Source organism: Rhinolophus ferrumequinum, chromosome 25 (assembly GCF_004115265.2).
Source record: "Rhinolophus ferrumequinum isolate MPI-CBG mRhiFer1 chromosome 25, mRhiFer1_v1.p, whole genome shotgun sequence".
NCBI classification, from domain to species: domain Eukaryota; kingdom Metazoa; phylum Chordata; class Mammalia; order Chiroptera; family Rhinolophidae; genus Rhinolophus; species Rhinolophus ferrumequinum.
In genome coordinates, this window is record NC_046308.1 from 15,812,298 (window position 1) to 15,837,987 (window position 25,690).

The 25,690-nt window shown below is 43.3% G+C and overlaps 2 protein-coding genes across 6 annotated transcripts in view; both read left to right on the forward strand.

Annotated features, from left to right (window-relative positions):
- GRK3 (G protein-coupled receptor kinase 3) overlaps positions 1–16,075 on the forward strand; it is a 122,277-nt gene extending 106,202 nt beyond the window's left edge. For 2 of the 5 annotated variants that reach the window (XM_033097314.1, XM_033097316.1), the window contains 4 exons: positions 1,688–1,850; positions 4,249–4,385; positions 6,776–6,889; positions 9,714–16,075. In XM_033097314.1, the coding sequence (XP_032953205.1) occupies positions 1,688–1,850; positions 4,249–4,385; positions 6,776–6,889; positions 9,714–9,875 (576 nt within the window). In that variant the 3' untranslated portion in view covers positions 9,876–16,075. The remainder of the gene's footprint in view (positions 1–1,687; positions 1,851–4,248; positions 4,386–6,775; positions 6,890–9,713) is intronic. The other 3 variants (XM_033097315.1, XR_004422060.1, XR_004422059.1) reach the window with 3 other exon arrangements.
- A 9,150-nt stretch (positions 16,076–25,225) lies between these two features.
- The window catches only part of MYO18B (myosin XVIIIB), a 244,040-nt gene continuing 243,575 nt past the window's right edge, over positions 25,226–25,690 (forward strand). Inside the window, exon 1 of the mRNA XM_033098254.1 lies at positions 25,226–25,243. The gene's annotated coding sequence lies outside the window, so the exon portion shown is untranslated. The remainder of the gene's footprint in view (positions 25,244–25,690) is intronic.

Here is a 25,690-nt window from a genome sequence, read left to right on the forward strand (position 1 = left end):
TACAGGAGCTGAAAGGTTTGTGTGTAAAGCAGAGTTGACTGTTTCATAACAACTACTTTGGAAAGTTTTTGTGGCAAACAAAGTGTTTTTACTTTTGCCAAACTTCAGAATGTGCCCCAGTGTCCCTAATCGCAGGGAGCTCTTCCGGCCTTGGTACTCTTAACACCCCAGCACGTGTGCACGGACACACACACATACACAGACACACACTTACTCTCATGGGTGTGCACACACTGCTAGTGCTCACGCTCAAAACAGCTGAGGATTTCAGCTCTGGGCCTAGTTAGGACGTCTGATGAAAACTGAAAGAGGTAAGTTTCTATGAATCAGTGATCTTAAAATCAGCACATTATCATAATAGGTCAGTAAGAGTAGGTGGAGAGCCCCTGGATCGGGATGCAGATACAAGTTCTTCCGGTGTTTCATTGATTTGCTCAAGGTCCTGGGTCAGTGCCTCATTTTTTGCTCTTCCTTTTCCTTCTAAGTAACTTGCTTATTATAATATCTACCCGGTACAGATGCTCCTTGACTTGCAATGGGGTTACGTCCCGATAAACCCCCATAAATTGAAAATATTGTAAACTGAAAATGCATTTAACGCACCCAACCTCCTGAACATCATAGCTTAGCCCAGCCTACCTGACACGTGCTCAGAACACATTCACCTACAGGTGGGCAAAACCATCTCGCTGTCCTGCCCAGTGTCATGCGAGTATCGTGCCCCATATCGCTAGTCCTGGAAAAGATCAAAAATCAAAATTTGAAATATGATTTCTCCTGAATGTCTATCGCACTCAGGCCATCTTAAGTCAAACCATCTTAGGTCATGGACCACCTGTACTTATCTCTCAGGCAAAGGAGTGAGCAGAGCACGTTTCTAAAGGGATTTGTGCTCTTGAAGGACACGCATTATTCTCTCTCAGTAGAGTCACTAGCCTTTCTATCCCAAAACCATAGCTCTGGTGCATAAAACCATTTTCGTGGCTCCCTTTCAGAGGGCAGCTTCACTTAGGGGGAAGAATGAAGAATGTTGAGTAACAGTTTAGAAGAGAAATGCTGTCATTAAGTAATTTTTATGACAGCACCTCTTCCAGGCTAAGTTGCCTGAACTCGCCATGTTTCTTGAGCTTAATGCTTATACATTTGATGATACTATGAAATTTGGATTAGCTGGAAGGTTCGTAGAATGAATGGTAAATTCGGCCTAGTTTACCTTTTGTTTTTGTCACTTTTCAGATTAATTGAAGGTGGTTGGAAGGCTCTCTTGGCTCCTCCCTTTCAATTGTTTCTAAAAGTGTAGGAGTCTGTTTCCAATATAAATAAAAGATCGTCACCATAATTGAAATTTTAATTTTTCTTTTTGGTCAGCATCTATTTAGTACTTCAGGTAAGAATCCTGTATGTGATACCTTTCATGGGTGAAAATGGACCGAAGATAGTTTAGAAGAACGGGGTGAATCTAACTGATCCAGGACTGAAAGTGAGGGGCTCATCAGCGCTAACCATTTGTGGGTGCTGGTTACTTGATTGTCATTAGTAGACATGTATAACACCTAATAAATTATTCTGAATGATTATATGCCATCATCTAGTTAGTTACCTTCCTGCATATAGTTCTCATGTTGCTGAATCTGTTGCCTTTATAAGTTTGCTAATCATAACTATCTCAATTTCTTAAAATACTAAGCTTCTTGATTGCGACCAAGAACAATACAAGAACTTCCCTTTGGTAATCTCTGAACGCTGGCAGCAGGAAGTAGCGGAAACTGTTTATGAAGCAGTAAATGCAGACACGGATAAAATCGAGGCCAGGAAGAGAGCTAAAAATAAGCAACTTGGCCATGAAGAAGGTAAAATAGATAATGTCTCTCAAGATATTCCTAATGCAGTGAATTTTCCAATTTTCTTGTAAAGCTGAAAAAGCGTATGGGTCACAAAGTCCTTTCTAATAGAGAGAGGGAAATGGCATCAGTTGCTGTAGTTTTATCTGGCATGCTGAAGTTCAGTATAACACTTCAAAGTCTTTAACCAACACATACATAAAAATGGATGGACTCAGCAGCATTTTGTTAGTATGTCCTCATATCTTGGAGTGTTTGGAGGTGAGTTTGGAAGTTGAAGAGTATTACAGTGTCAGGAACACCAGTGTCAGGGGCGTGTGCCGTCTTGTAGGGCACCCCACTTTTCTTAATGCTCTGCTGTCACCATCTTGACATTCTCAACAATTTTTGAACAGGGGGGCCTGCATTTTCATTTTGTACTGGTCCCCGCGAAGTACAGAGCCAGTCCTGGTGAGGAATTTACCATTGCATTTCGCTTGCCAAGAGATATAAATGTGTTTATACATTTATATTACAAACAGCACTGAAGAATCGCCCAGCCATAGTTTTATTTACAATATTTGAGTGCCCTAGGATCTCCAAAGTACACTGTATAACATCGAGTATTAAATAGATCATGATTCTTAATTCACTAAGTATTGTCACTGTTAATTTTTCTAAGGTTTTACGGCTTTTGGATATTTAAGTGTATTGTGGTTGATGATTATGGTAAGGTACCGTTTGTTTATACCTCTAAGCAAAGATGTTTTGAGATTAACTTTCTATAATAAGAGTGACCAGAAACAATTTCATTCTATCACTAGGTTATGTGGGCGTGGGGCCACCTTGAGTCTTCATCATGTCTTGTTCCCGGTTTCCCAGTAGCACTTATCATCTGCCAAGAAAAGTGTCGTCCATCCTGGATAAATTACTCTTACATAGAAGTTCCCTGAATGCAGCAAGGGAATATTCCAGTCCTTTAACTGTGCTTACCTCCATTCTGCAGGGAAAGGGGCTTTATTTCTAAGCTGTTCTGTAGAGAACAGGTCCTTTGAAATCACTCTGGACTGTGTTTGCAGAGGCAGATTTAGCACAAGGAATTCTCTCAATGGTAATTTGCTCTGGGGAGCACCATGATGTCATCAGAATCTTGACAAATTAGACCCAGGAAAAAAATGATCTTGAGGGTGTGTGTGTGTGTGTGTGTTTTAAATTAGAGCTATAATTGGAACGTCTAACAAATTAATGAATTTATCTTCATATTTAAGTAATTAATTTGAGCATAACTAGGTCTCGGTTGAAGATCTCAGCAGTCACCTTTCCAGGCGAGGCTTAGATCTCTGAAGTAAAAACGCAAGACTTAGATTTTAAATATACGTTAGAAATGCAGACACCTTTTCCAGTAAAATGGCGCCTAAGGGAAGCTCACCCCCTCACGGCTGACCCTCCCTGGTTCCGTCCATCTGGTTCTGTGCCCCACACTTGTGTCCATGTGGCACAACAGGGGTACTGCTTGTTTGTTTACGTCTGAATCCCCCACTAGAATGGAAGCTTCCTGAAGGTCAGGAGTTTTGTCTCTTTTACTCCCTGCTGAACCCAGAATGTGCAGGACATGCCCAGCACTTAGCGTTCACTTAGTAGTTGTTGAATGAATCAATGAATGAATGAGGGAGTGAACGAATGATTTTAGCACAATCACCCGAGCTTTTAATGACGGCAAAGCAAGCCACTTAAAGTTTACCTTTTTTTCTTTTTTTTTAAGAGTCAATACTTCACTATAAAATGGTAATAAGGACTCAACGTGAGCTTGGTCTCTGTACGTAACCATATATTAGGTTGGTGCAAAAGTAATTGTGGTTTCAAAGGTTAAAAATAATTGCAAAAACCGTGATTACTTTTGCACCAACCTAATATTTCAGGGATAAATATAACCTAAGTCTAGAAATAAACAGCTTTTGATCCTGGTGTTACTTTTGCTGACTTAGACCAGAAAATCCTCACTCTGTTAATTATTTACAAATAAAAGGGACACTAAAGGGAGAGCCCCCCTTCCACATAGAAGCAAAGGTACCTTGGGCATGGCTTGAATTTAATTACTCTGTTCTTCAATTCCGTTATACATAATGAAAAAAAGTGGTTTGAGAAGAGACCTTTGCCCTCTCAGAGCAATAAATGAACGTGATCACCAATGTATCAGAAAATTGAGAAGCAACCATTTAATATGTTAGTAGAGAGACAGCTGAAGAAACTGTTGTTCGTTAGACTCCCAGTTCACATGCGTTTAAAAATTGAAATAATGATTTCTGTAATGTGTTATATTGATAGAACCTTACTTTTGCGTAAAGTGTGTGATTCTTTTCTTTCTGAGAATGATATAGACATTCTGCTCCAGAGCCTATTTAACTTACAGTTATTTCGTATTCCTCAGATTACGCTCTGGGAAAAGACTGTATCATGCATGGGTACATGCTGAAACTGGGCAACCCATTTCTGACTCAGTGGCAGCGTCGATATTTTTACCTCTTTCCAAACAGACTTGAATGGAGAGGAGAGGGAGAGTCACGAGTAAGTCTGACACATGATTACCAAGCCCTTACTGTCGTTGTATGGAGTGTCATATGGTTATTTCATCCTGCTGGCGTGTTTTGTGCAATAGCCACTGAAGCCCTGCGTATCAATTTGAACTTGCATACATAAGATTTTAATGTTCAAACTGTAACTTTTAAACTTCTGAGTCAAGGAAGGATTTTGCAATATCTGGAAACAGAATGTGCCATTCAGGGAGGCCAAAGGAGACAGGTTGGAAGAAGACTGGAGAGCAGCTGGGTAGGTCAAAAAAGAAGAGAACGCTAGATCTTTGGAGTCAGAGGTGTTCAAATCCACTGCACGGTGTCCCTGGGACTCTCAGCAAATTATGCCGACTCTCTGAGCCTCAGTTTCCTTGTCTATAAAATGGGAGAAATAGAAATTATAACAACCACCACCACATTTTGCATATTTATCTTGGACCGGGTGCTGTTAAAAAAAAAAAGAAAAGGAAAAACAACAACAACAACCACCACCCTCATTTAATGTGTACCAACCTTTGAGGGTCCAACTCGTATTTTATAAAGAGGGAATCAGGACATAAGAGAGGGAAAGTCTGGTCCCCACGACACAGCGAGGCAGTTAGGAGTGATTCTGACCAGGGTCTGCCTGTGTTCTCAGTGTCTCCATTATACTACTGACCTCCCCTCGTTGGCGTCAAATGAAATGAGGTAAGAGATGTAAGCCGTGATGCTTGGCGCCACATTGAGGTCACAAAACCATACTTCCTTTTGTCTTCACTTTGTCGGAAAGTTCTAAGTGGATTCTATACAATAGACAGGAAGATACAGCTGCCGCCTAAGGTCCTTGCAAGAGCTAATGTCTGTGAACAAGATACAAAGAAACTTCCAATCCACACTGTCCCTTGTAGGAAGTCAGGCAGCATTTATTATGCGCCTGCTGTGTGAGGAGCCCAGAGCTTGTCACTATGGAAGACGCCAAACCAGGTGCGAGGTACGTTTCTGCTCTTGGGGAGGGAATGGTGAGTCATGGGAACCAGCTAAGCAGGACAGGGGTCCCCCATGTTCAAAACATAGTTGATGTGTTGGTTGTACCGAATTACCGCCCATCAGCTCTCCAGTGATCAGCAGTGTGGAAAGAAGGAAGCCCAAATCTTGTTTATTTGACTTTGGAATGCATTTTTGAAACCCCTGTTGGTGAAGGTGCTATTTAATTATGAGTGGTTGCTATTGCATATTGCTACATTCCTTATAAACACATGAGATCGTCTCACTATTAGTAATACCATAGAAGGAAGGCATTTTCTAAAAAGTAATACATCTAGGATCTGAGTCATGATTAATCAGACTCTTTGGGAGGCGTCCTGATTATAACACAGGTACTGGTGTTATATAATGTGTGTTATATAATACACCTTGTAATATATATGTGTATATATACACTTAGCACCTGAGTTATAATTCGTATGTATGTTGTTGTTGTTATTATGATTATTATTATATATAATTCCAGATAATGTGTGACCCTGGGCACACCATGCATTTATTATGCTATCTGCTGCTAAGCTGCTGTTGTGCACATTGAAAGGAAATTTTCCCACTTTTAAAGATACTCGAAACTAAATTTAAAACAATCTTTCTTTGTTTAACATCAGATGCAATAAATTATCTTGGTTTTAAAACAGTCAATATCTATTTGAGAAGCTACATAATACGCACGCGTGGACTCGTAGGTAAAAATAAGGAAAAAACAAATGTGAGCGTTTATGATGGTCGTGTTTTTCATTTAGAATTTTTGGAGTCTTTATCCAAAAAAAAACCTAAATGGTAAGGTACACAGGACACTATAGCATTCACCATAAGCAATAATGCTATAGACCTCGTGTGATAATCTTTTAAGGATGTCACCTACGTTCATAACATCATTTTGAGGTTATCAAAATAGCGTTAGCTTATAAACTAAACATTACCAAACACGTGTCGAGCTGCTGTGTTAAAGCTCAGCCACATACCTCTGGCTCATGTAAATCGTGTACAGCACATCAGTGTTCCCTCTCAACTTTATTGATAGGAATTTAGATGAGTGCCTGATACAGAAAGTGTGTGTGAGATGCAGAATCACTCAAAAAATCAATTCTATGTTGAGGGAACAGCTTTGCTGTTTGGCCTTCTAGAGACATTCCGTTCTTTGTAGATGTTAGAATTTAAACTTTTGTATGTGTTCCTTTATAGCTATTCCCCTCCCCCACTTCTAGTATATCATCAAAGAAAAATGCCGGGTTTTGTTTGTTTGTTTATTTTTTTACTTTTTCTAAGCTGATAGCTTTGGGTTTTATTTATTGATTAATTTAACTTGAAGAAATCATGAAACAATTTGAAGTAATTTACAATTTTTATTTTTATGATTAGCAAAATTTACTGACAATGGAGCAGATTCTGTCTGTGGAAGAAACGCAAATTAAAGACAAAAAATGCATTTTGTTGAGGATAAAAGGAGGGAAGCAGTTTGTCTTGCAGTGTGAGGTGAGTTTTTATTATTTTCTCATAGGTGAAATTTAGAACAATTTTATATACGTATAAAGAAGGCTGTCTGGTTCTAAAACATTTCCTTACTCCACGCTTTGTAACTTAGCAAGAAAGCCCTAAGTAAGGTACAAGGTTTTCAGCAAATTAAGTTATTTTTAAAGAAGCAAATATTAGAACATGTCAGGAGGAAGTACATGAAATAATTTTACTACCCTGTCTGGGAACTCTATCTAATATTTAATAGGGGTCTAGAATTTTGTTACATAATTTTCCAAATCTTTCAGCGTGTTGAAGGTTGAGGTTTGTATTTCTAAATAAATGTAAGATACCAAAGTTACTCCTCAAAGGGGAAATTCCATGTTTCTCTCACCAAATTTCTGTTGTAGCCCAAATTTAATTCCTAAACACTTCTCCTGGGGAGTGTGTGTGTCTGTGTGTGTGTGTGTGTGTGTGTGTGTGTGTGTGTAGAGCATATTTAAAGAGTTAGCCAGTAGTGGATACAAAAACATATTTAATTACTTCATTACTGCATGTGAAGGTATGTTAAATTTGTCAAAACCCATGTATTATTTTATAGACTTGAATTGTTTCACTTTTCTTTTTTTCCAGTTTTATTGAGAAATAATTGGCATATGCCATTGTATAAGTTTATAGTATACAGTTTGATGGTGTGATTTACATATACCATGAAATGATTACCACATACGTTTAATTAATATCCATCATCACATATAGATAAAATAAGAAAAAAGAAAAAAATTAATCATGGTGAGAACGCTTAGGATCTACTCTCTTAACTTTGCCATATATCATATAACAGTGTTAAATATAGTCCTCATGTTGTACAGCATACCCCTAGTACCTATTATCTTACAACTAGAAGTTTGTACCTTTGGGCCACCTTCCTCCAGTTCTCCTTCTCCCCACCCCTTACCTCTGGTAACCACAAATCTTCTCTCTTTTCCTATGAATTCGGTGGGTTTGTTTGCTGGTTGGTTGGTTAGATTCCACATATAAGTGAAATCATACAGTATTTGTCTTTCTCTGTCTTAACTTATTTCACCTAGTATAATGCCTTCAAGGTCCATCCATGTTGTCCCAAATGATAGGATTTCCTTGTTTTCTATGGCTGAATAATATTCCGTTGTGTGTGTGTGTGTGTGTGTGTGTGTGTGTGTGTGTGTGTTCATTCATCCATCAGTGGACACTTAGGTTGTTTCCATATCTTGGCTGTTACAAATAATGTTGCTATGAACATGGAGGTGCAGATATCTTTTTTAGTTACTGTTTTCATTTCCTTTGGATATATTCCCAGAAGTGAAATTGCTAGATCATATTTTTAGCTAGTTCTATTTTTAGTGTTTTGAGGAACCTCCATACTGTTTTCCATAGTGGCTGTAGCAATTTACAATCCCACCAGCAGTGCACAGGGTTCCCTTTTCTCCACATCCTCGCCAGGACTTGTTATCTCTTATCTTTTTGATGCTGGCCATTCTGACAGGCACGAGGCGATATCTCACTGTGGTTTTAATTTGCATTTCTTCAATGACTAGTGATGTTGAGCATCATCTCTTCATGTACCTGTTGGCCGTTCATGTTCTCTTCTTTGGAAAAAATGTAAAAACAGTCTCGAGTATAGTATAGTTAACCTCCCGATCTTTCTTTTCCCATTGGATGTGTTCTAGTTTTTAATAAATAAGACTTTTCGTTCTTTTTACTTGCCTCATTCTCTATAGCTCTGTTCCTCCTGAAACAAAATTTCTAATGGGTCCTACATGTACTTCCCTGAGACTCTCCCCTCCCTACTTCTCATTGATAATCAGTAAAATGCCGATTTGGACCATGGTGAGATGGATCATTCCCCGTCTATCGTGATCGCAAGTGTAGCTGAGGATCTGGCGTAAACAACATACTCTGTGGAAAATTGCATACCCAGATTCCATTTATATTAAGGTCTTAAAACTGTAAAACTAAACAGTCTATTATATTAAATATAGACATATTTTATAATATATGTGTGTTAAAATTATCAGGAAATGAGAAACACCGAATTTGTGAAAGTGTGTGTTTATCTTGGAGAGGTTGCCGTCCAGGAGAGCCACACAGACCGTGTCAAAATGTGGATCACGTCTGTTTCTTCAGCGGGGGCGGGGGGATATAGGTGCTCGCAATTATTCTTTCTAAAACGCAGCATCTATACTTTATTTGTTCTCTTGTATATAGATGTTTTTCGTAAGAATTTATGTATGTAAAAGAGGAAGAGCCTCCAAATTTAAAAATATCCCAACTTTTTTAAGGACTAAAAGTAACTCACAGTTGGTCATTTTCCTGATAATTACAGGTCCACTTAGGGTCTAGTCCCCGGTCCTAAAGATAATAAAGGCTGCTGAGTTTGAAATAGAACAAAGCGATAACCCAAGAGACATCAAGACAAGGCATAAGCAGATACAAAATATTAAAAAATCCATATATTATCTATAGGAAAAATATATTTGAAAAAGGATGCAGGGAAGGGAAATTAAATTAGACTTGAGTTGTCTTAGAAATCAGAGATCGAAGGTAATCGCTAAGGAAACTAAAGGCAGCGATTCTCATCGGGGGGCCGTGTGAGGACCGGCTGAAGGGCTCGTGAGCCTTTCCTTCCTCTGCAGGGAGACCGTGGAGGAAGTCTGGGTAGCACCCACCAGCTAATGACACCACTGAGGGGAGGGGCATAAAATAGTGTGCTTTCATGGGGGCAAAGGGGAGTTTCCAAGGCCTCCACATTAGTTGGCACAGTGGGTGAAGCCGTCCCAACTTCTCCATGTGTGTTTCCATCTAGAGTGATCCAGAGTTTGTGCAGTGGAAGAAAGAGTTGACAGAAACGTTTACAGAGGCCCAGCGGTTGTTGCGACGTGCCCCGAAGTTCCTCAACAAGTCTCGAGCGGGCGTTGTGGAGCTCTCAAAGCCACCCCTATGTCACAGGAATAGCAATGGCCTCTGACACCCAGGACGGGGAGGGTCCCGGGAAGACGGTGTGTGTGTTCCTCGAGCAAGTCCACACCGGGTGCTTTCAGCCCTTGACATGGAGCTGTTTGGCGAGCGATGAGGATGAGAGGATGGAATCACTGAATCACTTACCTCCGGGTTCTTCCTCGGCTGTGAAGACCTAGGACACCGAGATACTCCTAGTAGGAGTCGTGACCATTCTCAGGCCCGGGGTCGGCCTCCCTCCCCTCCCCAGGGCCCCCCACCACCATCCCATGTGTCCACACTCAAAACTACTGAAGAAAAGAAAGTGTTCTTCTTTACTACACACTCGTTTTGGTATACATGAATCTAGAACTTGAGATGACTCCGACTTACCACTTCAATTTTTATGCCCCATGTCAAACATATCTTAGACTTGCCAACATGGAATTGAACCGTCTACAGTGTTGGGTAATAGCTTGCCCTAGTATTGCCATATTTTATCTATAAACAGCCACTGCTGACCCTATATGTCTTTGCTCCATACTACTGGGGGATAGGAGACCAACCGTATTTCTTCTGTGCACTTCAGAACCGGCTTCTTGTCCTGGGGTTGAAATCTGCAGATCTTTTCTGAGAAGGTTGCACTTGGGCCCTCACTGTGTGCTGCACCCACAGGTACGAGTCCGCCTCTGCCAGGGAGCTCTCAGATTCAGCTGGGAACAGACGAGCGTGCCCTCAGAGGACGGGGGAGTTACTCAGAATCGAAGGCGTTCAACAGACCCCTGGAGAGGTTTACAGTGATTCTGAACTCCGGAGAGGCGGCAGAGTTTTAACTTTCAGGGCAATAGTGATTTTCAGAAATCTTTAAGGAAACAGCACTTTCATGTTTCTGGGTGCACGTGAACGTTTGAGGGTGAGTCTGTGTTGGGTTTCAACATTGGACAGCAAGCCGAGGTGTGACACAGTAACTCTGGTTCCTTCTGCCTGACCTCAGAAAACGTATCAGTCATGGACGTGTATAGGAAGGAAACTCTTTTTACCTTTTAGTATAATTTAAAATGAATTTTATTGAAAAAAGAATGCTGAAGGATGAATGTGTCAAAATGGGTTGACTGCATATTGACTTTTATGTTGTCACTTATTGTCATTAGTGAGTCATACTTTGCACTGGGTGGGTAGTTCTGTGACAGTGACAACATTAGCGCATAAAGACTATTTGCCTAATTCCAATGTCATTCTTTCCCCCCGTTTTCTTTTCTCCTCTTCATGCCCCAAATAAATGCTGGCTCATAAGACACCCGCGTGTTTTCCCAGCAAAGTTCTCCATATCATCAGACTAACAATAATAACGATAATTTGTTTAAGTCCACTTATTTGTGCTGTGCAATTTTATTGTACGTTTCTACGTTAACTACTGACAATATACATAACTTGACACCATAGTTATCTGCATCCCTTCCTTGATGTTTTCAGTGGGTCTAAATCTTTGTTTTTTATGTTTGTATGCTGTGTTCATTGGGAAAGTAAGTACTTTTTAATGCAATTCCATTTTTGAGAGTTGCGAAGATAATGAGTCTTCTACTTCACAGGAGTTACTTTGGGAAAGAAATGCAGAGGGTCACTGGCCATCTCAACTACTAGGTGGAGTTGAAATTAACATACATGTCCTACTGTCTGCTGTTTCCAGTATAGGAGGAGGGTGTGCTGTTTACATGCATTCCTGATTTTAAAAGGGAAGAATAGTGTTCAGATTGTTTAGGAAAAAAATACCCCACAAGAGACAGAAGAGCAGTTGTTCCAGAGTGAGTGTCTTCCCAGGGAAGGTCAAATACAGCTGTCGCTGCTGTCGTCGTCACAAGTGCTCAGCACGCAGAGTTTGGAAGTCGCAGTGCCTCGTGCATCTGGACAGAGTGTGTGGAGAGGCCCGGGGACCCCCGCAGGGCCTGGGCCTAGCGTCTCCCACTCTTATCTAGGGCATTTAGCTTCACTGAGTCGCAGCTCTGTGAAAAATCGAATTTTCGCTCTGGAGTGGAACATGAGGTTAATCTCTTTTAGAAATTTAGAAATTTCTCAAAAGAAATACGAATTGGAAGGTAGCTCAAGGGCCCTTTTGCCTCAGACTTCTTCCAAGTAAACTTTTTCACTACCCCCAACTCACACTTGGTTCACACCGACACGCTGGGAAGGCCGCGATATAGATGGACTTTATTGAAACGACTCTGTAGGATGAGCGGCTCGCTGGGGCCGTCTCTGGTTGTGCCGCGTCTGGTTTGGCAGTCCTGGAGAGGCCTGTCTTCTACCCGAACTCCTGAACCTGTGCCTACAGCTGTTCTGGTGGGGTAAGTGTTCCGGCCGCCAGGCGGAGGCCCCTTCTGGGACCCTCCTGGGCCAGCGCCTGTGCCTGCCCCGTCACTGAAGCCTGTTGGCTCAGAGGTCTTGGTGTACGCGGCTGTTCTCGAAGGTTTGAAGAATTACATCATCCCTAGATGTTTGACCCTTCCTACCTTTGGACCATTACAAAGGACAAAATTCTGCACAAGTGTTCTCCTTATTTTAGATTTATATAGTTGGGATATTTTAACATTGTCAAAGAAGATAATCGAAGTTGATATTTTTATAAAGTTATGTTCTATGTTGTTTGACTTCAAAATTCAAAGGAGTCAATAAAGCAAAGCCTAAAAAATAATAGATTATTTTAAGCTGCTATCTAACATCTATGGAATAAATTCAAACTTTTGTGAATCCAAGGTTGTTTTTTTAACATAAAACATTCTCTTTGGTGCATTTGTCCCCTCCTGTCTTTGGGACTCATGGCTTTTTCTTCTATATCATGTTCAAGTATAACATTTCAGCAAATCTTATAGAAATTAGCTGATGTCAGTGTTTCACTCCTCATGCCTCCGAGTGGTCAATTCACTGACATTACAGTTTCAAATCTGTGTGTAAAAAGAAGGAGCGCTGAGGAAAGGAACCATTCTGCTCAAGAAAGACCAATAAAACTGAAAAAAAAGTAAATGGAGGGAGGGGCACAGCAACAACAAATAGCAATCTGTTTTAAACTAGATTTAGCTTGATTTGCAGTTGGAAATATACCATATGGATATTAGAAACAATTATTCTAAGGCCCTCACCGGCCATTAAAAAATATCATTTACCAATTGACAGTGTAATTTAACTAGATTAAAAAGATCAAAGTGTGGTTTTTCTCTAATGATTTTTTTTTCTTTATTTCAGTCAGGATTTATAGTTGGGCCAATTCAATACATTTAACTTTTCGGTTGAATTGATTTTTCTGATGTTGCAAAATGTTAACATACCAAGAAGGAAGCAAAATTCTCAAAGTTGGACTTTTTTTGCATGTTGTAAATCTATAAAAAATACCTTGAAATGTGCTTGTGTGAGATAAGACTTATCTTGGATGATTTAATCATACGTAATTTTTTTCTCAGTTATGTTTCAAGGACTGTTTCAGTGTCTTCAGAGATGCTTGACAAATTAACTTCTCCCCACCCCAGGGGACTGACCCATTATTTGTACCCGGAGAGAAATTGGGCTCAATTGGGATCTGTGACAGTGGTGGCCCAGAGGTGGGTGAAGTAGGTGTCACAGAGAGAATAGTAGTAGAAATGGGGCAAAGGAAGAAAGGAGTTAATTTGTTGGTAAAAAAAAAAAAAAATCATTCCGTTTACACTATAAAGCACCCCTTATGACAGAGGAGTTGAATAATAATATTGTTAAACTTGGTTGCTTTAGTTTTCATTATGGAGCTGCTGAACTACTTAAGAGGCCATTTGCTTTCCATTGGGACATTCTGTGGAAATTTAGTTGCTACTGCATGCATGTCACCCAGCAGTCTTGGGGAAGGTGCCCTGGACCCAGAGCTAACACCATGTCTTGGCGTGTGTGCCCTGCAGCCACGGGGAGGGCCACGGGTGGCATCTGGGTAGCTGGCAGAGCACTGTTGGCCAGTTTCGGACATTGTTGCACATCCATTGAGTTCGCAATAAAACTAGAATTCCAGTACCGGGCTTGCTGTTTAAGCCACACCCATTTCTAGAGTGAGCTTTAATCGTTTAAAATTTCAAAATTTTTTTCCTCAAGTTCTAACATCATTTTCCCTTCCAGAAAGGCTTGAATTAATTACTTAGATTCACATTAATATGATTTTTTTTAACGCAGGCCGCATTTTAAAAAATTTTATTGTAGCATTAACGAAAGTTGAACTCTAAAATGATACTCCTTTGGTTTCCTCAAGACATAATAGACTTCAGATTTCCTGTGTCCTCAGAGACTAAGAGCTGGTTTTTTTTTTATAGCAGAGTATGTGTGACAGGATGTCCACTCAGCAGCAACCGAAGGCCTGGAGAGACACGAATGGCCGGTCACTTTGCCATCTCTGGGGACGTGTCCTGACGTGGCTGAGTTAGATTGATTGATAAATGCAGCACCCCACATTTTAAATTGCCTTTATTTAAACACACACATGCACACACTACAGAAAGGGGATTTGCAGATAAATGCATTTCATTAAAACATAGGAAAAAACCCTACATTTTAAAGTAATTCATATTCTTACAGTAGAGTTAATGCTCCTATACCTAACAATCTCAAAATCACTTCTGAAAACTGGTACCTATGCTTCCATTTTTCATTTTGTCCTATAAAATACAAGGGAAGGTAATGGAGAAAGGTTTCTAATCATGTATTCATGTTACAAAGGACTTGAAATTGAATTCGTTTCTTAGTTGATTGTGTTCCATGATGTATATAATTATATGTGGGTTTATAAGCTAAACACTGGCCATTTTTAGTTCTATTGTTAAATTGTATTTTTCTATGTTTTAGCAAATTATAATAGATTGGGCTTTTTCTGAGTAACAAAGATTGCTAAGCCATATATATATATATATATATATATATATATATATATATGTAAAAGAGAGTTCTATTTTAGCACAAAACCATTTTCTATTTATTGACTCCTTAAGTTTGTTTTCATCCAAAGCATTCCTTATCATTTCTGCTCCTTTTTATTTGTATAGTTTGTTATTTAAAGAAATGGCAACCCTTTCTGTTCTTCACAAAGTAAAATTGAAGTCACGCATACAGCACCGTGGGGCCCATGTGTCCTCTCACTGCCGTGGACCGTTCTCAACAGTAGCTCGTCGTGGGGGGTCTGTGCTGAGAGCCATATGCACTTTTCCGTAACATCTGACAGCGAACTCGCTGTGAAATACCGCTTTCATCTACCTCTTCCAAAGGCCTCCTCATGCTTTATTCTAGACTGGCTACATTATAAAAGAACGTCAGTAAAGCATTTCACTGTCACTCCCTGGTGACGTAGATTTGCTGTTAAAGCCCCAGCCATGTGTCCGGGCCCCAGTGAGCGGGGTGGGTCAGTTTCCCTTCTAGATGGTTATCCTTCGGGAGCCGAGGTTCGCGCAGACCATCACTCGTCTTGTGCCAAATCTCCACAATCAGTCTTGCCATCGCCTCAAGATTTGACCATTGCACCTGACTCATCAAGCACTTCCTGGAAAGTTCCTCCTGGGTACTCTTCTTTACAGACGGCCAGGTGGGCTTAAAAACCCCACTTCTGGGAGACGCTCATTTGAATGTGACTTTTTTCCCCTTGCTGTTTCAAGATGGTTCGAAAAATGAGGTTACAGAGGCAAATGCCCTCATGTGTGATGAAAACTTGGTGACAGGTCTTATTTTCGAGCTGACCCATGAGGATTTGTGTGCAACGAAGATCAGACCCACGAGAGGGGTTTCCTCCTCCCACGCTGATGTTTTGCTCTGCCTGTTTTGCCTAGTTGCAGAGCGATCCATATAGTAACATATTCAGTATATTCTTGGCAAAGTGTAATACCCTTAAAAAAAGTCCGTTTTCTATTGCGCATTGCTATACAAAGTGAAGCCAGTGAGTCAGATATTGTCAATCTAGATATTATTGTACCTGTGCAATTATCGTTGGTTTTTTAGCTCTTTTCACATTGATTGTGCCCGTGGTGTTTTATAGTCCTGCCTCAGTATGCATTTATCAGTGCACGTTTGAAATTGTATTCTACTGAGATGCCGTTCACGTCTGTGTCACCCGCCCTGTGTGTGGTGTGTCACCGTCAGTATCACCATCTTTTACAGTTATTTTGGAGCAGCTAGGCTGCTATCCTGTGTTGATAAATTGCTTAGATAAATCTCAATAAAAAGGCTCTGTACAAAGATACCTACTTTGGTGTGCTGTTTTCTGCCCAGTTAAAAACTGCATTTATCGTGCTGTTAAAACATCAAGAGATGGCTCGTTGTGAAAAATCCTGACTTTGGGGACAATTCATGCAGAGGCTGATTTTATAAAGAGGAAGGGGACCGCCGACAAGCATTTCTGTTGATTGCGTGGATTGTTGGAGCCCAACCAACTGCATGGTTTCAGGGTTTTGGAGACATGCCGCCAGGAAGCAGTCTGTGCAAACCCGGGCCATGAGAGAAGGAAGGAGGGCCATGTCGTCTCCAGTCTGTCCAGGAGCGATGCCAGACTCCCCACATTCCTCCCAGTGGGTGGGGGAAGAGGGACCTTGGAGTCCCTTCTGGAAGTTAATACCCCCTCGATCTCCATCTCTGTTGCCACAAAGATGTGCTGAGAAACCCCGTGGTGGGTCTTACATGAAACCAGAAATCCAAGGTGGCCCCAGAGCCGAGGCTGCCGGGGCAGAACTGTCTGCGTGTGGGCCCACAGGTTGAGGATAGGGTGGGTACTACCCGTCCGCGAGCTGGAAGCTCCTCCTGTGTCTTGCTAGTTCAGGAAAGAAGGAAGTCACAGTTGGGCCATGGAGCCATCGAGTTTCCCTGGAATGTCTTTGTGCTTGCTATTTGAAAACCATTTAACTCGATGCTGACAGGACGCCCACTGAGTCAGCTCCCTGGGCAGAAGGCAGCGTAATGTAGCCCTTGGCCTGATGCGTTAGCATAACCGAGGGCCAATCCTGAGAGCTGCAGAAATCCAGTCACTCCTTGGTACCCAGAAAGAGAAGACCCTACTCCCAGCAAGGTCACTTAGGGCCATCTCTTTGGTCCTCAGTGTTCTCATCTCTAACTTAAAGGAAGTTGAATCAGATGACCTTGAACGACCATCCTAGCTAAAAACACCCTCCAAGTTTCTGACTAAGGATAAATGTGAGGGACTTAGGCAGTGTGTACTTGGAGAGCAAAAAAGCAATGCTCTCCTCCCGTGGCCCCTGGTTTCTGCCATGTTGCCTTATGGGTAACTGTGTTACTCTCCCTTTTAAACCGTGCATTCCTCCACGCCGGAGTCCCTTTGGTTTACCTGAGCAAGAACCGCATGTTGAATTGAAGGAGAGGATTCAAACTGCATGACTTTCTTTTCCTGGTCACTTTTACCAACTTTGATACTGGAGATCAAAAAGAGGTTTTCAGTCCAAAGTATTCAGGCTGGCTGTGTCTAGGGATCACACGCACCAGATAAAACCCTGACCCTCACTCTGAGCTCACATATGCAGCTTTGGAAGTATGCATAATGTATAAAGACCAGAAGGGGAGATTTACTGAGTGGTTCATATTGACAGATGTGTAACAGAGAAGCGACACAGGAGACAGGCAGGTAATCACACAAAGGGGACCTTCTGCCTAATTTCTGGCTCTCCCAAGCAACTGGCTTTTACATTTTGATTTCATTCTTTACTTTGGTATCGGAGGTAAAATGCCCAGTTCTTCAGTTACCCTTCTAGGTGCGGACACAGTGTTGATTTGATAGCCTCTAAGTCACATCTGCCTGGCTTCTTCTGGGTAGGAGCTGACCCGAGCTCCCAGCTCACTCCCAGAGTGGCCTTGGGCAGGTGACTTCACCTTTTGGTGCCTGTACCACTTGTCTCTGCAGTGAGATGATGATAATACGCACCCCAAGTCCACTCCAGGTTTCCTGAGGACTTCGTACGTTGAAACGAGTGCTCAGAACAGCGTGGGACATAAAGGATTCACTCGATATAGACTCACTTTTATTTTCATTAATATTTTGAACTGTTTTGAGTCCATGCCGTATATTATCAACTACAACTGGTATGCACCAGGTTGGGGCGTCCCATCAAATCTGCAAGCCCACACACTGGAAGGACCTGCTTCTCATTTTCAGGAGTGAAATGCAGAGCTGGGAGCCCCCTGGAGAGGGGGAAGGGCCGTGGTGCTGCCCTTCTGGCTCTTTTGCCATGTGCCGGTGCCCTTTGCATAGTCAGAGTGCAGGCCTGAGTAAGGAAAGTGCTGCTTGTAAGTTTCCAGAATGGAAATCTGCTTAAAAGCATAGGTTTACATCAGTCATGCCTTGAACTGCATGTGATAGGGTGTGCTTGTGGTTCGACAGTTCGCTTTGACCTTGGGTTTCTAACACAGAAGGGATTTTTGATCATGCTGCTTTTGGGTGGTCTTGCCCCCAAGCATTTCGCTGGGAAGTGGTCTCAAGTTTCAACATTAACTTTCAAAACTGAAGGTTTATGCTCTTTTCCTCTTCACAAGTGATCAACATGGCAGGGAGAACCAGTAATGAATGTGAGTTATATTCGCCACAAATGAGGAAGCATTTTCACCTCTTGGTTCAGGTTGCCTGTTACTCTTCTATTTTTCTTTCTTTTTCTTTTTTAATGCCAACTGGATAAAATGTGGGCACATTTTAGACTTCCGCTTAAAATGGCATGTTGAAAATCCTAGGGCAACCACGAAAACAACAGAAAATCGTGAATACCTTCCAAACTAGTACAGAGAAAAATTGAAAAAGAAAAAGAAAAATTGTATCCAAAAGAAAGCAAGGAAGGAGATTATAAGTATTTAACCCTTGTTCTTTTAAAAATACAGAGTACAGATAAGCCATGAAACTGGGAGAAGAGATTTGTAATAAAAACAGCGAAAGGACTAGTATGTATGACAGATGAAGAACTCCGACACATCAATAAGAAATTAGATAATCCAATGGAAAAATGGGCCAAAGACATGAAAAGACCATTCATAGAAAAGGAAATATACAAAAGAAAAAAACGCACAATGTTATTAGTAATCAGGGAACTGCAAATGACTGATTCCCATTTCAGAAAGAAAAACATCTTAAATGAAAAGTTAAATTTTCAAGTGCTGGTGAAAATATGGTACGACCGGTCTCTGTGCCAGTAACTCTGAGCGTTGCCATACCCCTTTGAAAACAATTTGATACCTTCTAGAAAATGTGAGCATGGTGCATACCCTACGGCCTGTGATCTCCGCTCCTTGTTACATGTAAGGAAACATTTCCGTAAGGAAACTCATAACACAAGTCCGCTTGGAGATGTGTCCACAGATATTCATTATAGTGTTGGTGGTGTGTAATAACAGACAAAAACCGTGAGCGAAATAGAAGTCCATCCCCAGTAGGATGGATAAATGTATTTTCCTACTACCGAATACCACACAACCGTGCAAATGAATAAACCACTGGTACGTGCCACAGCGTCAACACCTCATGTGGAGCAAATGAAGAGCAAAATACGATGTCAAAGTATCATGTATAGGTATGGTCCCAATTATGCAAAGTTCAGTATGGGCAAACTAAGTCGTAGAGATGTCAGCCTATAGAGATGATAAGCCTGAAAGAAAAGAATGATGAACCCGGGGGGCGAGAGGGCGGCGGCGGCTGGGTGGCTCAGGTGGTTCGAGTGCAGTGCTCATAACACCGAGGTCGCCGGTTAGATTCCCACATGGGCCACTCGGAGTTGCGGGGTGCGGGGAAAGAATGATGAGTGGAAAACTGAGAAGAGTGATTCCTTCCGGGGAGAGGGAGGGCCTTTGTGCTATGTTGCATCTCTTGGAGCCCCTACGGAATTGTGTGTGTGTGTGCCTGTTTATGTGTGGGACACGTGACACTTTTTTCCTTGTACAAGTCAAATGTACTATTTTGGGGAACATTTTTAGTAGGTGTTTTTAGGGGGGATGCAGTGGCCACATGGGCCCTCAGCAGTATCTGCTCCTCCCCTTCTCTTCGCCACATCATAGCCCCGCTGGGGACGTGCTGGGCCTGATAAGGGAGGAAAGGAATTACACCCCAATGTTGCCGGTGAAATGATTCTTAAGATAAGCAGTGCATCATGTTTGAATGACTGTGGGCTTTAGAGTCGGAAAGACCTGGATTTGAGTCCTGACTCTACCCCTCCCTAGCTGTGTGGACCTGCATGATCTACTTAATCCATGGAAGTCCCTATTTTTCTCCTTTTAGGCAGCGAAGGAAGCACTCTATGGCGTCTCATGTGGTGCCGTGTGTAAGACTGTGCCCTCTGGAGCCAGTACTGCCAAGGTTCAAAGCCTGACTCTCCACTGCTTTGGGCAAGTTGGATAACCTTTCTGTGCCTCAGTTTCACCATCCGTCAAATGGACATGGGGAAACCCTACTTCCTAGAGTTGTGGGGAATAGTAAACAAGCCCACGAAAGCCCTCAGCTTGGTTGGTGTGTGTAGGGGGGTGATAACTGCTACCTACTCATTAGGCATATTTGTATGCACAGATTGTTTACTAAGAGGCCGCAGCATGAGTTCATGTTATTTCTTTCCGGAGTCCGGCTAGAATGGAGACCCGGGCTCTCCTCAGCCAGTTCCAATGGCCTCCGGTTATCTTTCTGCATGGGGCAGAGCCGGGAGTGTGGGTGTGTGTCCTGTCCGGGACAGGGATGACGGGTGAGAATGTGCTTGCGTCGGGAGATGTCCCCTCCCCTGTTCTGTGCCACCAAATATGTCCATGCTCTCTGATGCCTGGTCAACGGCCACCCCAGGCTGCCGTCTCCCGGCCAGACCTGGAGCTCACTGGCTAATTTTAGAAATGACTTGTCGACTCAGCTGCTGCTATCACATTGGCGCACGGGGAGGGCGGGGGGAGGGCAGGGAGGAGCATCAGGGAAGGGGATGTGTGCGTGTGAGAGCGTCAGGGGGCTGCCTCTGACATTTGTCCTTCGCCCCTGCTTTGCCGGCTTGGTGGGGTCTCTACGCTGCCACCTGGGGAGACCCCTTGGGCAGGAGTGGTTCCTGTGACTGGTGGCCTCGTGTGGAGAAGGTACTGTTAAGCTGGGTTTTATAGATGGGCACGTTGCGAGCTGATTGGCAAGGTTTAGTTTTCCAGAATGTGCTTTGGGGGCTGCGGTGGCAGGCCTCTGGTCTTTTGGTCTATTGGCGGCCTTGCCAGTGGGACACAGCCTCTGGGGCCTTTTCCCTTCTCTGCTTGCCCGCGTCACTCTCTTAGAAAACAAGAGTATCTTGTGGAAGGATTTTAGAAGAAAACACTGGGGCGTGGACTCTTTTAAGGATTACGCTGGTCAGGACCCAGCTGTTTGCTAATCATTTTTAAAAAGATGTTTAGTGTCAGGAGATCCACTGCGGAATCTTAGCCAGCCGACGTCAGGGTGCATATTTTCCTCAATTCCCAGTGGTTTCTGCTTCAGGGTTGTCGGTTGGTGGTCAGGGAGCCAAACTGTTCTCCTTTTACCGTTCCAACCCTGTTGAGAATAAGCCTTAATGGTAACGATTATTTGCTTTTATTCCAAACGAAGCCGTGTGTGTGGGGGAGGGGAATGGTGGTTCATGGACAAAGGTTTGAATTTCATGCGCTGCTGTCTTGATTCCCTGTCCTAGAGGAGGTGTTTGGTCTGGCACATGCGTTAACTAGGCATGTATTTGAATGGAGAAGTTCCACAGGCCTTCGCAGCTGGGGTGGTGGGGACAGGGCGGGGGCTATGCTTTAACTTGGAGCTCCCTCCCTGGAGTGACAATGACCTGGCCAGCTGCAGGCCTCGGGGCCATTGCCTCAGTGTGAGGTGACCTGGGGCGGGTTCAGTTCAGTGGGTGCCAAGCTGCCTAGTCAGGCCGGACCCGGGAGGGGCCTGAGCTTCTGTCGCCCCGGGGGCCCAGAAACCTGTGCAGCTGCTTTCACTTCGTGCCTGTCCAGGTCAGGGCACCAGCTCCTGGAGGCTGAGGGTCCCATCGGGCTTCTAGTGGCCAGCAGGACGGTGGTTCCCTTGGGGATCGTCTTTGCTGTTGACCTGAGGCGTGATCTGTACCTGGGTAAAAATTACAGGGTGGGCTGGGGGAGGGTTTGTATGGTTTAGGCTGTGGATGAATTCTAGAAAATAATGACCGAGAGAGGGGCAGGAGTGGGAGGACGAGGAGGAGGAAGAGGAGGAGTTTCCTGGTCTCCTGGCTTTTGAGGGTCCATATATCACCAAGGAATAGATATTTGGTGCCACCTGCACACAGGCATGGTCACCTTGAGTAACCTAATTTGGGCTCTGCTGTGACCTCTCTGTGACCTTGGACACGTCTCTTCCCCAGTCTGAGCCTTAGTCTTCCACCCCGACACCTGAGGGGGTGGGGTCAGACTATCCCAGAGATGTCTCCCCAGATTCACCACCAGGCCAGTGTTTCTCCAGGCAAGTGAGAATCCTTGATTACCTGTATCAGACTCACCCGGGGGCCTTCTAAAATGCAGGCGCCCACGCTCATCTCAGAACTACCAAGTGGTCTTGGGGGAACGGAGCCCAGAAATCCGCACATTTAAAACCTCACAGGCGGTTCTGGTACCCAGCAAGCCTGGACAACCGCCTTGCCTCCTGGCAAGCCAATCCAACCACAGAGGGCTGCTCAGCACCCACCCGGTCAAAAAAAATACTCATCGGGTCGCTCCACAGACAGGCAAGCTGCTTTACTAGGGTGTGATTATGGCAAAATTTCATAAGGGGAAAGATCGCCCTTCTGGTGGCATTTTGAGATGAGCACAGAAGGCCTGAAAGCTCAGGAGAAACTTCTCTCGCTGCCAAAGAATGGGAGCTCTGGCTGGGTCTACAAGGACACAGCGAGACAGCCTTTCAGTGGGTCCTGGGTTACCTGGGAGGCACAAACAACTGTCTCAATGGTCCAGTGTAGGCAGGTGGTTAGTGGCTGTCGTATATGGCGTATCCTTAATTTTAAAAAATAAAGTAACTTTATTTTTAGAGCAATTTTAGGGTCACAGCAAAATGGAGGGGAAGGTACAGAGTTTTCCCATCTACCCCCTTATCCCCACACATGCCTAACCTCCCCCACTATCAGTAGCCCCCCCTAGAGTGGGACATTTGTTACAATGATGAACCTACATGGACACATCATTGTCACCCAAAGTCCATGGTTTAGATCAGGGTTCACAATAGGTATTATCTAGTCCATGGGTTTGGGCAAATGTGACATGTATCCACCATTACAGTTTCATACAGAACAGTTTCACTGCCCTAAAAATCACCTAGTGTTCACCCTTGGCAACCACTGATCTTTTTTATTGTCTCCATAGTTTTGTCTTTTCCAGAATGTCATATACGGTAGTTGGAATCACATAGCATATGTAGCCTTTACAGATTGGCTCCTTTCACTTAGCAATATGCATTTAAGATTCCTCCATGTTTTTTTTATGGTACTCTTAATGTTTGAACTACACGAAATTGAATTATTTGGAAAATGGAGAAAGTGGGTTTGACACAAGGTGAAGAGCTCTGGGGTGCTGTGTCATATGCAACTCCATCTGTTTACAGATGGGGCAGCTGAGGCACAGAGAGGGGAAGCAACTTGCTCAAGGACACACAGCTTTGTAGTGACGCATTGAAGGCAGGAGCCTGCCTTCAAGGCTGATATTCAGAGAGCAGTGTGGAGCTCTCCATTTTAGGAATAATAACCCAATTTTCCTGATTACCCTCTACCCCCAAAACCTCCTCCATCACCACTCTCCAAGCCTCAAAAGAAAGGATTAAATAGCTTCATGAACCCTCTCAGGGCATGACTCACCCAGCTCCGTAATTTTCCTTTTCTGCTCTACTTCTCACCGAGACTCTTCTTGATGTTTAATGACTTTTTAAGAACTATGGTTTCTGGAAACGCAGGAAAGATCCTCAAGAATCAGCTATGTGGGTTTACCAAATATGTGGCCAGTACTCACATTTGGGGAGGCAGGAATTTCAAGGTCCAGGGTCCCAAGGGAATTTCTCTCTGCCCGTAAAAAACTGAGGGCGTTTTCAGCTGTCTTTGGTATTAGCTGCGGTTTCAATTTCATGGAAGGCAACTGAGTTAGCGGTTGAGTTGAGAGCGAGAAGACGGTTGCCCAAAGGGATGAGATGTCTGGTTCATGCTGTATATTGCTGTGAGCTTGGGAAGGAGTTATTAGCCCCATTTTGCAGATCACAAAGTGAGATTACAGGCTTAAATGACCCGAGGTCATGGGGAATGAAAGCTGGACTAGGTGACTTTCTGTTAAAGACTTGTATACTCGTATTTAGTCTAATAAGCAACATAAACTAAGATAATACATTATGCAACGCTGCTTCATGGGGACAGATACAAGACCCATTCACACTCATTACCTTTAGTCAACAGACAATCAAGGGGTGGGGGGTGAGACTGTTCCAGTTTTATGGAGGAGGAAACTGAGAATCAGAGAGGTGTAGTGACGTGCCCAAAGGCACAGAGCTACTAAATGAGTGGTGGGTCCAGGAATTTCTTCTCTGGTCTGTCAACAGTGGGTTGGCTCATTTCTCAGTTCTATTATTGTTCTTTTCTATTTATTTTTCGAAGCACCCTTTCCCATACCTTGCCCTATGCGTCTCTCCCATCTAGCTGTTGGTGAGTTCTGGTCTTTCATAATAAACCAATGAGCCTGTAAGTAACATGTCTCTCTGAGTTCTGTGAGCTTCTCTAGCAAAGTAATCAAATCCAAGAACGGGGTCATGGGAACCTCTGATTTATATAGCTAGTCGGTTAGAAGCACAGTAGGCCCTTATCTGTAGTTTCACTTTCCAAGATTTCAGTTACCCGAGGTCAATTGCGGTCTGAAAATAGTAAATGAAAAATTCCAGAAATAAACAATTCATAAGTTGTTTTTTTTTTCAATTTTATTGGGGAATATTGGGAAACTGTGTTTCTCCAGGGCCCATCGGTGCCAAGTCGTTGTCCTTCAATCTAGTTGTGGAGGGCGCAGCGCACTGGCCCCTGTGGGAATTGAACCGGCAACGCTGTTGTTCAGAGCTCCCGCTCTAACCAACTGAGCCATCAGGCTACCCGAACAATTGATAAGTTTTAAAACGTGAAATTGCGAGCCATTCTGAGTCGTGATGAAATCTCGCGTGATGGTATCTCCCGCAATGAAATCGCGAGCTTCCTGCTCCGTGCTGCCCGGGAAGTGAATCATCCCGTTTCCCGTCAGTCACTCAGCATTCTCAGTTATCAGACCTCTTCTCTCGGCAGCATTGCTGTGCTTGTGTTCAAATCACTCTTATTTTACTGGGTAATGTCCCCAAAGCGCAAGAGTAATGATGCTGACAGCTCGGCTATGCCAAAGAGAAGCTGCAGAATGTTTCCTGTAAGTGAAAAGGTATGTGTGGATGGGATAACACAGTGTATCTAGGGTTCGGTACTATCCATGTTTTCAGGTATCCATTAGGGCTCCTGGAACGTATCCCCTGCAGAGAGGGGCGGGGGAACTACTGTACAGGTAACAACCTGCGTTTGCAATTGGCTTCCTGAGTGGGAGGGCGACATTGGAGCCTCCAGTTTACAGCTGGTGGATCGCACAGAGAGCACAGGTGACAGCCAGGATTTGTGATTGGTGTCTGACGTGGAGGGTGATCTTGTGGGACTGAGCCCTTCACTTGTGGAATCTGATGCTATCTCCGTGTAGATAACGTAAGAATTGGGCTGAATTCTTGGACACTCTGCTGGTGTGTGTTGCTTGGTGTTGTACGGGAAGCCTGCCCCTGCCCCCCTCCGCCCCGCCCAATGTTGGAATTGGGTCTAGGAACCTATAAGACCGGGACTTGAC